Source organism: Penicillium oxalicum, chromosome II (genome assembly GCF_001723175.1).
Source record: "Penicillium oxalicum strain HP7-1 chromosome II, whole genome shotgun sequence".
Lineage (NCBI taxonomy): Eukaryota > Fungi > Ascomycota > Eurotiomycetes > Eurotiales > Aspergillaceae > Penicillium > Penicillium oxalicum.
Window position 1 is genome coordinate 1,007,010 of NC_064651.1, and position 14,180 is coordinate 1,021,189.

General features: G+C 53.3%; 4 protein-coding genes across 4 annotated transcripts; 1 reads left to right on the forward strand and 3 right to left on the reverse strand.

Annotated features, from left to right (window-relative positions):
* Positions 1-176: 176 nt before the first annotated feature.
* POX_b02241 (Catalase A) lies at positions 177-2,557 on the reverse strand (the record flags this gene model as incomplete). The annotated part of the gene is made up of 3 exons (XM_050111155.1): positions 177-1,736; positions 1,826-2,251; positions 2,351-2,557. The coding sequence occupies 3 exons, from the start codon at positions 2,555-2,557 to the stop codon at positions 177-179; spliced, it is 2,193 nt and encodes a 730-aa protein (XP_049971501.1).
* A 1,932-nt stretch (positions 2,558-4,489) lies between these two features.
* POX_b02242 (Protein AFG1) lies at positions 4,490-6,589 on the reverse strand (the record flags this gene model as incomplete). Its single annotated transcript, XM_050111156.1, has 4 exons — positions 4,490-4,849; positions 5,019-5,535; positions 5,635-6,091; positions 6,208-6,589. 4 exons carry the CDS (start codon positions 6,587-6,589, stop codon positions 4,490-4,492), a joined length of 1,716 nt encoding a protein of 571 aa, XP_049971502.1.
* Positions 6,590-7,885: 1,296 nt separating this feature from the next.
* On the reverse strand, positions 7,886-10,635 carry POX_b02243 (uncharacterized protein; the record flags this gene model as incomplete). The annotated part of the gene is made up of 4 exons (XM_050111157.1): positions 7,886-8,818; positions 8,957-9,709; positions 10,368-10,469; positions 10,630-10,635. The coding sequence occupies 4 exons, from the start codon at positions 10,633-10,635 to the stop codon at positions 7,886-7,888; spliced, it is 1,794 nt and encodes a 597-aa protein (XP_049971503.1).
* Positions 10,636-11,754: 1,119 nt separating this feature from the next.
* Positions 11,755-12,602, forward strand: POX_b02244 (uncharacterized protein; the record flags this gene model as incomplete). Its single annotated transcript, XM_050111158.1, has 4 exons — positions 11,755-12,089; positions 12,195-12,250; positions 12,366-12,431; positions 12,481-12,602. 4 exons carry the CDS (start codon positions 11,755-11,757, stop codon positions 12,600-12,602), a joined length of 579 nt encoding a protein of 192 aa, XP_049971504.1.
* Positions 12,603-14,180: the final 1,578 nt, after the last annotated feature.

A 14,180-nucleotide genomic window follows, 5' to 3' on the forward strand; every position in this document is an offset into this window, starting at 1 on the left:
GGTTAAAAAAAAAGAGATTGAAGTATTCGCTATCAAGAAGAAGTCAAAAAACTTGCAAACGTTCGTTATCGTAAACATCCATGACGCCACCGATAAAATTCCTCCCTCCGGTCTTTTCTGCGTTGGAAACCTGCGTGCAACTCCCCCTGCATCATCTCCAAAAGATTCGTTGTCACTCACGCACCAACCTGGTCAGACAATCCATCCAACTCACGCTGCCAGTTACGGTGACGCGAAATGTGCCAGATAAACTTTTCACCCAAGCCCTTGGACTCGGGACCAATTTCGCCGCTCACCTTCAACGTAGAAGATGCGTCCCCGTATCCGGTCACGACACCGTAGGAATCGGCAACGGAAGCTCCAGGGGAGGCAACCTTGACCTCATCCAGGCCAATCTGCTTCTTGATAAAAGGTACAGCCTCGTTGACACCGGCGATAGCCTTGAGATGGGAGAAGGCTTCGGCGATCCAGTGCTTGGCGACACCGCTCTTGGCCAGACCATCGGCGACATGCTTGCCACCGGGCACAAATGTTGCGTCGAAGAGGGTCGATCGCATCCCCACGAAGAAGTGGTCCGGGGTAACGGTCTGTCCTGACTCGGAGGTGACGCCCTTGCGTTGAGCACCGATGGTGAAGACGAAGGCGCCGCGCTCAGTCAGAGCGTCTTTCATGGTGGTGTAGGCGTCGTAGTCGAAGCCGTCGGCGATCAGGATGGCGACGCGACGGGTGTCGATGACGGCCTTCTCGGGCATGTACTCGAGTTGACTGAGACCCTTGGCGGTCTTGCCGTGGTTGGAGCGTGGAGACTTTGAAGGTAGATCTCCGCCAACGTTATTTGCGACGGTCTCAGCGAGCTCGGTGCTGATAGAGGCGATACGCTCGGTCATGCGCTTGTACACAATAGGGTCGTCGCAGTGATCCAGCTCGAAGGAGAATGCCTTGGCCACGTGGGCTTTCTCGATTTGAGAGAGGGAGTTGTAGAAAGTCTGAGCCTGGTTGTAGTGCTCCTTGAACTTTTCGGACAGCAGACGGGCCTTGGTGCCCTGGATCTTCTCCGGGTAGCTGGTGAAGCCACCCTGAGCAGGCTCAGCGGGCGGGTTGGTGCCGAAGCGGTTGGGCCAGTAGTTCACGGTACCCTTGGTGATGCGGTGCTTTCCTTGGCCGTCACGGTTCACCAGGTTCATGTAGGGACAGACGGGACGGTTGATAGGCAGCTCTTGCCAGTTCGGACCGAGACGAGAGATCTGCGTGTCGAAGTAGGAGAAGTTCCGACCTTGCAGCAGAGGGTCATTGGAGAAATCAATACCGGGCACAATGTGACTGGTACAGAAAGCAACCTGCTCGGTCTGAGGGAAGAACTCGTCCACGTTGCGGTTCAGCTCCATCTGTCCAATGTAACGGATGGGCACGAGTTCCTCGGGCCAGACCTTGGTGGCATCCAAGGGGTCAAATTCAAAGTCGTCAGCCTTCTCCTCGGGGATCAGCTGCAGACCAAACTTCCAGCGGGGGAAGTGGCCCTTCTCAATAGCCTCCATCAAATCCTTACGGTGGAAGTCTGGGTCCTGACCACAGATCTTCAGGGCCTCGTCCCACACCAGAGAGTGAACACCAAGCTCCGGAGTGAAATGGAACTTGACTAGGTGACGTTTCCCTTCCTTGTTGACGAGAGAGTAGGTGTTGACACCAAATCCTTGCATCATCCGGTAGGATCGGGGAATTGCACGGTCAGACATTTGCTGTGTGCATTGTCAGTAATGTCCCTACAATTGACTGTTTCTTTTGGGGAGGATGCGTAGTTCGCCATGAACGACAACGTCCAACTTACCCAGTAGTTCATATGTGTCGTCTCACTGTGCATGTACACAAAGTCCCAGAAGTTGTTGTGTGCACTCTGACCCTGAGGCACTTCGTTGTGAGGCTCCGGCTTGACCGAGTGAACCACGTCGGGGAACTTGATGGCATCCTGAATGAAGAAGACGGGAATATTGTTGCCCACGATATCCCAGTTACCCTCAGGGGTGTACATCTTGACTGCGAAACCGCGCACATCTCGGACGGTGTCGGCGCTGCCCTTGCTTCCCTGCACTGTAGAGAATCGCAGGAACAAGGGTGTCTCGCGTGAAGTGTCGGTCAAAACACCGGCGGTGGTCACGTCCTCGGCGCTCTCGAAGAGCTTAAAAGTACCAAAGGCGGCAGTACCACGGGCGTGGACGACACGCTCGGGAATACGTTCATGGTCAAAACGCATGATCTAGTCCAAAGAAAAAGAGCGGAAACAAAAAACGTTAGACCATTGATCCTCATCGCGCTGAGTTCTTGCGAGGCTAGCTGGGAGGGAGAGTAACAATACCTTCTCACGACCAATCTGATCTTCCAGGAGCATCGGCCCCGTCTGCTTCTCATTCACCACGCGAAGCCAGTGGTCCGGGTCTGAGATCTTGACGCCATAATCGGTGGTCATATGTTGCTTGTCATTCAACTCATAGGTATCCTTCTGCAGGTCTTTAACCTTGCCATCTCCAGACTTGGCATTGTCTATCTGTTGCTGCACAGACATTGTGTCGATCGTCCTTTGCGGGAGAATCGATTCAGAGAGGGATCAAGAGTTCGCCACGGAGAGGTTCTCGTGGACTGTGAAGCAAAGATTTGAGAATCCACGAAAGAGCGGAGACTACACGTCCATTATATGGGACTTTCCATCCCTCCCTTCGGACCAAGTAATCAGGTTGGACCAAGCATCTGGACTCGGATGCGTGAGGTTCCAGTTCGAGCACCATGATGTAATTTGCACATCAGAATTCAAACCCCGATCCAGGTGTACATCGAGGTAATAGTGCCGGCGGTCATTTTGGAGAACCTCCAGGTCATCGCGCCTCTAGGAGCAGCTTCCAGCCCTTGGGTTTGACTTGCTTACCCAAGCTTCCAGTGTCTAAGGTAGGCCCTGATCACAACCGGACTCGATCCGCGATTCGGAGACTTACCCAAACAAGACCGATAGGAATGGCTGCCGACCTACAAAACGAGATGGAGACGGGGTCTTGCCATCAGCACCTTGTTTGTCCGTGGTCTCTCTTTTCCTCTTGTACGTGTGGACGTGTGACATGCGAATCAACCGGACAATCCATATCGTCGGGCGATCTCCGCGGACGAGGAATCAGTGATCAGAAACCAATCAGGAGAGACCGGTATTTCTCGTATGAGCACACGATGACCCACGCTTCTGCAGGATTCTTGGAAATTGCGTGCCTGTTTCAGCGGGCTGGACGACTGCAACTGCGCTTGGGAATCTGCTTCGCTTGATTCGTGGATTGTATCCCAGCCTCCACCTCCTGTCTCTTTCTCACTCGAGAGAGAGAGTCGTGAATCACAGTAAGAATTCATTCGCCATCGATGGAAACCCACTCTTTGTCTTGACAGTTTTACTTCTTTTTTTTTTTTTTTTTTTTCAGAATGCTGGTCAGGTTCAGGAGAGTCGGAAGTTGCCGAGGCAAAGGAAAGGCTGATTGAACGCCTTTCCCGACTCCACAAGAGTTTCTATTTCCTGCAGGTCGCCCAGTTGATTCTCATTATTGATCGCCTTCAATCTGATTAATGACCTTTTTTTTGACTCTTTTTGACGATGTCGTCCAGCGTCAAGTCTTCACCGAACCATGTCCCGTTACGACGACAACTAAAACCCGACGATTTTCATGGTCAAATCCAGATGCATGCAGGTCACACACCTCCCTTCATCGAGTCCCAATCATCACGGCACGTCAATCGTAAAAGGGGACTAAAGGGGAGGTACACCGATACAGTTCCCCAAAGAGAGAGAATAAAAATTGTAGGACAACCATGACCAAACTCAAGAGTGGAGACAAACCTGCGTAATTCTCGCGGAGACTTTTGTCAACGACCGTCGACACCCTCAATCGGGAGAGTCCAGAAGAACTTGATTTCAGACTATGACGTCACGTGTAATCTCACGTCGGGTTCAGGTGTTTTCCCGGGAGCCGCGCTTCTGATGGCGCTTATCGCAACGGTCAAAGGATGGAAAACGCCAGTCCAATGGACTCGGAGATGGGCCATGGAGGATATATGGTACTATCGTTATTGGCATGCCATACATCTATCTCAATCATCTAGGCTTGGAGATCGTGGGCTTTGAACTTTCTGTCAGCTCAGAGCGACTGGCACAAGTTTAAGGAACTCGCCATGCAACATAGGGGGAAAAAAAGGAAGTCATATACCTATCTACATGGGATATCTCAATAAGCTATGCTATGTCACACGCAAAGAACGGGCAAGACAAAACAAGAACGGCAAAAAGAAAGAAAACAATACAAGAAAACAAAGCTTAGCCCTTCAGACCAGCCGGCAAGAGAGCTTCAAACAATGCAATCCTGTCCAATCCGGATACTTGAATCGCATCAACGATATGGCAACCTCGAGTTCGCACCAACCTCTCCAGCCCAAGACTGAACCTCCTTCTTCCCCCTCCCCTAGACCCCTACATATTATCCTCACTCCAATGACTCCTCGTCTTCTTCCATGCCTCTCGCTCTTGCCTCCCCTCCGCCTCCGTCTTTCGGCCCACCCCCAAGAGCCCCCGCTCAACCCACTCCCGACTCCCCATCTCCGTCAACCGTGACAGCGCCCGCGCAAAGGCAAAGCGTTCCTCGTCGCCGCTGAAAATGGAGGTATTTTTCAGGGTTTGTTCGGACATGCCCAGGTCGTCCATGAGATTACGCATGGCGTCGGAGAGGTCGCCACCAGCACCACCATCGGCAGTCTTGAGAGAACTCTCAAGGTCGGCGTGGGAGAGGAAGAGGTTTTCGAGGGGAACTTCCGTCGTGAGGACAAGTTTTGCCTGTACAGAATGAGTTTGGGAGTCAGCACTCTTTGTCTTTTTTATTTTCCCCTTTATTTCCCTCCCATTTTAGAGGGAGGAGGGCAATAGGTGCGTGTATCAAATTGAGAAAATATACCGGAATTGGAAAGGGGAAAAAGGGGGAAGAGGAGGGGGGTTCTCAACTCACCCTGCTTTCGTAAACCGCATCAATAAATGTGATCAACCGACGGGCCAAATCTCGTTGATTCAAGTTCATCCCCGGAACATCCGTGACAATAAAGGCATCATAATGTCGAACTAATTCCAGATAATCGGCTGCACCGGTGGCCGCGCCAATCAACTGCTGGAAGGTGAACAACGCAGCTTTACCACTCGCCTGGGGGACGTGGATCTTACGACCCCAGACAAGATGGGTGGCTTCATGAGGAGGGTCATTGATGGGGTCGCCCAGAAACTCGAACCATTTGCGGGCATGTTGCTGGGCATCTTCGCCGAGGGGGTGATGGTAGACTGCGGCCGGGGGACGGGGGATTTTCCGGTAATCGGTGGGGGAGTTGAGGTTGATGACGGTCAAGGCAGTCTTGAGGAGGGTGATGCAGGGAATAAAAGACTCGCGCTGGATGCCGTTCTTGTAGAGGTCGTCTGGATGGCGGTTGGAGGTTGTGACGAGAACGACGCCGTGGGATTGGAGGAATGCGAGGAGTCTATCGCAAGACCCGCCGAGGAAGAGCGGGACACACGGATGAGCAATCTCAGAGGGAAAAAAAAAGAAATGGGAAGTGAAAGTCAAACAGACGACTCACCTTCGCAAGATCATAGCGTCCGCAACATCGGTACACTGAAACTCATCAAAACACAATACACTCGCCGTCTCCGCAATATCAGCCGCGACGAGCGGAAGCGCATCAAAGTCATTTCCATGCTTCATCTTGACCACGTGCATGCGCTTATGTACATCCTGCATGAAATTGTGGAAATGAATGCGAGCCTTGGTCTTGATGTTCGGCGGGAGCGTGTCATAGAAGAGGTCCATCAACATGGTCTTGCCGCATCCAACATCGCCATACATGTACAGCCCCTTGGGGAGGTCCTGATGGGCTCCTCCTGAGCTGAGCGCTTTGCCCTTGCCGGAGCCAAACAGGGAGCCAAAGAAGGATTTTTTGTTTGCGCGGTCCAGAGATGCGACGCTGGGGTGGGTGACCGGAGGCGCAGAATAGCCTTTTAAGGTCTCGAAGAGGTCTTGCAGATTTTGAATAATTCCTGTTCCAGAAAGAAAAAGAAAAAGAAGAGTTAAAAAGATGCGGGTGCTGGAAACAGATGTACCGCGCTTGCTGGATCAAGACAGGAAAGCAAGCAACAGATGATTTCTAGCTCACCTCGTTGATACGGGTCATCACGTAACCGACCCTGCTCCACTCGCAAGTCGTACTCCTTCATCGGGCCCTCTTGCGGCGCACTCGAGACTTGCGTCTCGGGGGTACTCTTCTGGTGCGCTGCGTCAGCGGGGGTCGCCAACCCCCGCTTCTGCATATGGGCATTGATCGCACGCAAGCCTGTCGAATTCTGCGACCGAATGAACGACGGAACCGCTTGGCATCGTACACTGGTCAGGGTTGAAAGTGTCCTGGATCGTCTGGCGAGAGCGGTCCCTGGCCCTCCACTTCGGGCGCACGACATGGGCGCGACCAGCACGCCATGAGGACGAGACACCACTCGAGGGACGCGGCCCGCGCTTAGTTTTGCTGGCGGTCGTCTCATTGTCATGGAGTTACATACACAGACTCGTCACAAGTCGCACCTCGCAAGTCTGCCAAGATAGACACAGTTTGTACGGGGTTTGCGGGGTTCAAGAGTGCGAAGGAGTAACGGCGGGTGAAAATGGTAGCCGAGGTATTGCCGCAGGATTTGTTTTTCTCCGGGGAAGCGGCGAGAATGGCCAGGCACCGTAAGGCAAGAGATTGAAGGGGACGGGCTGAATCGGACACGTGCCTCAGTACCACATGGGCGCGGTATATACAGAGTGTCGGGGGACGTCGACAGGCTTTGACAATCGCTGAGTGTCACTGTCTGAGGAAGAGACAAGTTCAAAATGGCTACATCGAAGAATAAACTCCAAAAGACCCGGCGATTGATCTGGCCCCGACGGGTGGCGCGGTTCCTGAGGCGGCAAGCGAAAACGTTCCGGCCGACGATCCGAGTCACGTGCTGATATGGACGGGCGGGGCACGAGGTACATATGGTGTGCCATGTGAAGGAAATAGAGGACTAGTGGGCTGAGGATCCACACGGTTGATACTTTGTACTTCGTCGATACTAGTGGCATGGCTTGTGACACACAGTACGCACGCCAATATCTCATGAGTAGTCCTACCAGTCCGGTAGAGCCAAGCGGAGAGCCTTGTCTGTTATTTGCACGGGCCACGAAGCATATGTACAGAATACCACCCTCGACGAGACCTGAGCTGCATGCATCGCGCGCAGGAGAGTCCTGACATTGAGAAAACAAGCAAGAAGGGAAAAGAAACCAAATGGTCGAGTATGAGAAGAGGATCAATAATCAGGAAAGTGTGGTTGAAAAATATAGGCGACACAGGATGAGTACAAGATCTTTGACTGAACGGCATAGTGGAGCGACTTGACAATAAGATGTCCAGCAGGAATCGATAACAAAGAACAAAGGTCAGCAGGAGCGTCGCAAGAGTAGGAAGACATGAGTCATGGGAGGAGAAAAGTCAAGGGGAAAGCCATGCGAACATCAGACATCATTATCGTAGCATTGCGACGGTCATCGTTTCCTCGTAGAAAAGGATCAGAGAGTCATCGCTCGAGAAAACAGTGAATCAGAACAGGAAATACTAGAGCCGGAACACAAGTCCTCGCGGACAGGAGGATGCCGGAACGCCAATGCACCTAGGATTAGACAAAAAAAAACACAAAAAGAAAACCAGTGCGGATGACACGAAGGGCAAGGAAGTCTATCAGGGCCATCAAGGTTCGAAAAGGAGATAGGGGTGGGGGGAAGGGGCCTAGTGGAGGAGGCGCGCACTCGCCAGATCATGCGATATTGACAAACAAGGTCAGTTTAGTGTTGCGCGACATTGCGTGATCGAGATCCGCGTCGGACGACAGGTCAACATAGCTACCCGAGGCCTCATCTCGGTACTGCACGATGATATCCTCCTGAATCTTGAGTCGATCGCAGAGCTTATCCTTGAGGTGCGCCAGGCTGACGCCGGCGGGGATACGAATGGCAATCAAGTCATCCTGGAAGAAAACCTTGACCTTCATTGCGGGCGCGTTGGAATTGGTCGACACCTGCGTCAAGGAGCTTCCTTGTCGGTTCATCGGTGGGGGCACGCTGCTGGCCAGTCCCGTCGCGGCGACGCCGCCTGGGGTGCGCTGCTGGGATGCCCGATCCGGTCCCGACCCGATCGGGGCCTGTGAGGACTGGCGAGAAGCACTGCGCGACTGCTCTAAGCCGGAGGAGGATTGGTGCGACTGATCAGAGTAGCGCGCCTCCTCGCCGAACGCATTGGGATCGATCTCGAAATCACCCGCGCGGGGCGCAAAGAGCTGGCGCACAAGTTGGCACCGGGAGATGTGGGGAGGCATGGAGAGCAGTTTTTTGATGTATTCGTCGAGATTCTGGCGCCGTCCGTTGGAAATCGCATCAGTGACGTGGGTCACCGGACCGGGCATGAAGGGCAGGGTGCGAGGACGACCACGGTTGCCGGCTTCGTCGTCGAACTGGGTGAGCAGGGCAATTTGGAAGTCATAGAAATCGTGATAGTATCGAGACAGCTCCCAGCATCGACCGTCCTCCATCTTGGCTTCGATGATGTACCAATACTTGTCATTGTCGAAACAGTATCGTGGGATGGACGCCGCCACGGGTGCCAGGAGTGGTTGGTAACTTTGCGATGACGGATGACTCGAGGCCGCTTGGCCGGACAAGGTACTTTTGCTGACGTTGCGCTGGTGCATTCCCTATTGCGATCGAAGCAAATTCCCCCCACACATGCATTAGACACGGAGAGCAAGAGATAATGGATCGAGGATAGGCAGTTGCGTGTTGGATGGGACCAGCCTCCAGGGGACAGGGAGAAGAGGGGAATGTCAACTTACAGAATTGATGCCATTTTGGCTCATGCGGCCCGCACCGGGGTGCGATGCGCCCATCGACATCTTATCCATGCCCGAGGTCACGGCGACGACGCCGCCGCCCGCGGGCTCGAGCTTTCCCAAGGTGATACTGCTGTTCTTGTATTCGGCGGTCATCTTCTTCCACTCCTCCACCTTGGGGACGCCGGCGCGGCGCACTGCCTCCAGCGGATCGGTCACGGCCTGACCACTTTGCATGTCGCGCAATTCGATAAAGGAGACGGGAATCAAGCCCGGACCCCCGAGGCGCCCGATGGGCTTGGCCACGAACCATTCGGGGTTGGACTGCGCGATCACGATAATCGCTTCGCCGGCGTGCGCATCCAGTTCGTCGGGTCGCTCAGCCTGGAAATCATACTGGACGATTCCATAGACCATGGCACCTTGACCTTTGAGCGCAGACATTCTGAAGGCGCCTTGTCGAGAGTTGGGGGTGGTGGTGGAAGAGTCGGAGGTGGGACTGCGATCGGAGAAGCCAGAGTCGTGGTCCTTTTTGTGCAGGTCCACGGAACCCCCACTATCCCGTTCGGTTTTGCCGATGACCTCAAAGAAGGAGACGGGCACGAGCCCTCGGGCACTAGGGATGAGAGGATTGCAGGCCTCGTACCAGTCGGGATCGTCCTCTCGACTGATCACGTGGAAAAAGTCTCCCTTGCTGAAGCCGAGTTCCTGGGTGGCGCCAGGCTCTGGTGTATAATCGTAGAGGGCTTTGATGACCTATGCGCGACCACCCGAGCACGGTGGAAATGTTAGTCTCTGTGTTTCTGTGTTGATTGCGACTTGGCAGGTCTGGATGGTAATTTCTCTGTTATTTTTTTTCGCGCTCTCTCTCTCTCTCTGGCCTCTTTATTTTTGGGAGTTCCCGATTTGATTGGGAAGGGGACCGTAGTGGATGCGTGGTTCTCCAGGACCAGGGACCGTGGGTTTCAATGGATTAGGCAAGGAACCGAAAGGACCGACAGGGGGGGGGAGCCAACCGGTGGAGGAGGACACGGAAGAAAATGTGATGAGGGGCCAAGCGGGTGGAAAATGGGAAAAGCGTGTCCCGGGTGGGATGGTGGCGGTTGGTGCGAGCCCGTCACAAGTCCCAATCGAGGGCTGTCTTGGGTCTGTTCTTCGGGGTTCTGGTGGATGCTTGGGGAATGCCAACGTAGGACAGGACGAGAAAGAGAGAGAGAGAGAGAGGGAAGGAGGGGCAAAGGGTGATGTGGCTGGGGGTCCAGGTTGGAGATAGCCGGGAAACACACAAAGAGAGACAAAAGCAACGGTGGGGGAAAGGATAACCAGCCAACGAAAGGAGAGGAGATGAAGCCCGCAGGCAGACAAGGGCGAGGCACAAGAACGCTGGAGGCGCAATGGGGTCGCAAAGACTCACTTTTTTGGGCGGCAGAATCGCGATGGCGGATTTGGGGGTGATGGAGACGTGATGCTGGTGATGTCGGGGATCTTTCTCTCCCTTCAAGGAGCGTCGGATGGCCTGTCCAGGAGGAAGCGGCAACAGTTAGTTGATGGAGATGGAAACCCGTCTCATCCGGCGGGAGCCCGTTTGGCGACGGTCTCTGCGCAGACAGGAGAAGCAGGAGGGGAGACGGTCGAGATGGGAGTCGAGAGAAAGAGAGGGAGGTGTGACAGCATACCTTCATGGCGACCGGAAGGGGGAAGAGAGCGGAATCACAAGATCCTCGTCACGGGATCGAGAATGAAGGGTCAAATATAGAAAGGAGAAAGACAAAAAAAAGGAAAGAAAGGAGGGGAAGGTCAAAGGATGGCGAGGAAGAGAGTGAGAAGAGAGCAGTAGAAGAAGGCTGTCGCGTTTCCTTTCTGGGGGCGTTCCCTCGAAGATCAGCAGAATACACCCACGGCCATCGAGGGGACCAGCGTGGAAGAGTGCGAGGCAGGGACCGACAGTCGACTCTCACGGCGTGAAAGTTGGGCCACGAGACGATCCTCAGCCGTTCACGGTATACTTGGTGATTCGGAAGAGTGAAGTAGTACAGGACGAATGGCCGGACAGACTGTCCTGGCCTCCCGGAGAAATTGAAAGGAAATAGTAATAGGGACTATGGACTCGGAATGAACGTGTGCACAGATTATAGTCAAGCTCAGCCCAGCGGAGCCCGCAGTCAGGCACACGGGGGCGGTACTGATGGAGGACCAGATGCAAGACGAGATACACCTTGGACCCTATGAGCATCCGCGTGTGAACGTGCTCGTGCCGAGAATGATTCCCGGGGAGTCGAGAGTCGATCCAATGGAGGCAAGGCGCCGAGCGAAAGTACAAAAGAGACGCTGTATCCACGGATCTCATGGGCCAACCCGTCACGAACAAAGCACAGGCGGCGGGTTGAAAGTGCAACCACGGGCTGGACTAGATCGAGATCGTGCAGCGGGGAGGGAGGACCAAGTCACTTCTGGTAGGAAGGATCGGAGCATCAGAGAGGCTGAGACCGGTGGAATAAAGTCCAATCGAAAGATTACAAAGAGGATCATTCAGTCTGGGGAAAGAGGGGAGAGAGATGGGCGACCTGCTTTTTAGTACGATCTTGCATGCTACCAAAGAGGCGTCTCATCATTCCACAGCCGTGAGGCGCTGGTCTGGCCCTGAAAGGCACGTGGAGATGACGGGACGAATCCCCTGGACAAAGAAGATGGCCAGGAAGTCATTTTCCTGCCGATGAATAGGACCAAGTCTGGAACCCAGGACCGTGGATCATCGACCACCGTCTCCTTGTGGCAATAATGATGCATGCCCTCCTACGGGAATGATGGAATGGGCGACCGATTCAGACATGGTCCCCGGAGGGCAGATGGAGCCGCCCGAGGATGGGGAGGCTGGAGACTGGAGACCGGAGACGCGCTGGGTGGACAATTGGACCGATCAGGGAACAGCAAGCGGAGAAAGAGAGAATAGCATCGCAGAAGATGGCGAACATCTTGCGCTACCGACGGATAGGTTGTTCCAGAGTCCACGCGATCACCGGGTTTCCCAACAGGACTCGGACTCCGGGGTATTTGAAGTACAAGTCACCTTGACACTCACAACTCTTCTGGATCACGCGATCTCCATTAAGCTGGGGGCCATGGCCCCCAGCTGCAGGTGAGCACCCCGTCTGCCTTGCACCCGTACCTGAATTCAGCAAGGCTCGCTTTGTTTGCTTCTCCCTGGTGGACTCGAGGTCCGATGGACTATCGGCGCTTGTAGATTCCTCGGCGTGGAGGCTGATAAGGCCCGGACGCATCCAACCCGATGGAAGTCTGGTAGAGTCGTCCTCTCCCTGCTATCAAACGTACTGTCTATAGCCTCCGTACTGTGTATTCGTTTAAACCTCCTATATAACCCACGTATTCGCGACCAATCCTTTAAAAATCCCAGTTTTCAACACCGATTCCATCTATCATCGCCCAAGAACGAAAAAGAAAACAAAAATCCATCATATCAGTAAGGAGAGTGGACCAGCGCAGATTCAAATATGACCATGCAAATGCAGCTCCCCGACTCCCCGATGCAAAGCAGCCTCTTTGGACCCTCGACCTCCCAGACCAGAGAAAGATCACCCGTCGGGCTCCTCCCGCTGCGCAGGTGTGTCCCATGGCTCATGATAAGAAATAACAAAAAAGAAGGCTTCTGGGTTCTACCATTCCATGGTTTTGGCGCTCCAGTCTTACCCGTGGCTCATGAAGAATCGCCGAACCGGCAATTCCCAAAAACAAAAACCAAAAAAATCGATTGCGCCAAAGATACGCCCGACGGGCTGAAGAAATGGGTTACATACACTGAGACAAGTGCTGGGCTTATTATTGGGTTCATCCAATCCGACTTCTACTATCTATGGCCGATCAGACCCAAGGTGAGGAAGAGCGAAGATGATAAGGAAAGGAAAATTAGAGTACTTGTGTAAGTAAGAGACATCCCAAACAGGCGCATGGCTAGCTGGAATTGATGAGATGGAAGTGATGCTGTCAAAGTTTCTACGCTTGCTTGGACTGGTATGGAAGAAGATTTTTGGCCGGTCGCCGTGGTGCGCAAATTAGGTATACGGTTGGAACCTACAATCTTCCAGGTTCCGATGGTCGTTTCCGGCATTTACAGTGCTGGAAGGTGATCAAGTAGGGAAGCATCGAGTTGAGATGGTGTCCCTCGAGCTTGAATTGAGGTCCTAACCCTGTTCCTTCTGCACACTACCCTGGTAATCCTTTTTTAGGTCAACGTACTACAGGAGGTATAATGGTAGTCTGAAGAGCACTATTGTCAGTGAAGACATGATTACCTATTAGGTCGTCTGTCTGATAGATTCCATCAAAATAACCTATCCCACATATCTGCCTCCACACCCCTCCTCGAAAGATTTAAATAAACATACAATCACAGAGTACCATACATAGTACTCCCACCTAAGTATCATAGGTGGTGCTTTGACAGCATGACGGGAGAAGCATTGTAGCCCACTATACCTCAATAGACACCTTACCTTGCCGACGCCCTTTCCACTCCAAGGAAAGCCGAGTCTATTGAGTCTGTCCCTTACTTTACAAAGGTAGTCCTCCAGCAACCTACCTACCTATCGCCTACATTGTGAACCCTTGAAATCTAGATGCTTTCCTTTTGAGTCATATATGGGACATCACAGATTATCCGATAACGACTCATTCGCACCCACAGTGTGACGGATCCAACTACCCAAAATGCTAAGATACTCTCACGGTGGGAGGAGAAAGATGGGACGCGGACTTTCCACTGCATCACTCCCCATGGACGGTGGGCTCATGAGACCCATGTGGTGGAGCAGACGAGGTTTATTTTCCATGGGCGTGGAAGACGGAGACGGAGGCGGTTGCGTGGACGTCTCCGGTGGGTACATGTAGAGATCACGAAAAGAAGCAAGCGGGTCCACCCGTTCTGAAGTGTGAGGTGACTGGAACCGAGCCAGTAAAGGACTACTTACCGCATATGGCGGTGTCCTACATCCATCGTGAATTTCTTTGTTCATACTATTCCAAGAAAGCTTGCATGATCCTGATTAGGAGGAATGGCTTGGCCACACACGTGCAAGGACATATCGGTCTTGGCGAACTTGTCAGGTGAAGCCGAGAGCCTTCCAGCGGAGGACTTCGAGACGGGGCGCTGAAGAAACTTGGCAAAGATATGTTGCCGAGTAGGTGCTACGCATTAATAGGGTTGAATAATTTC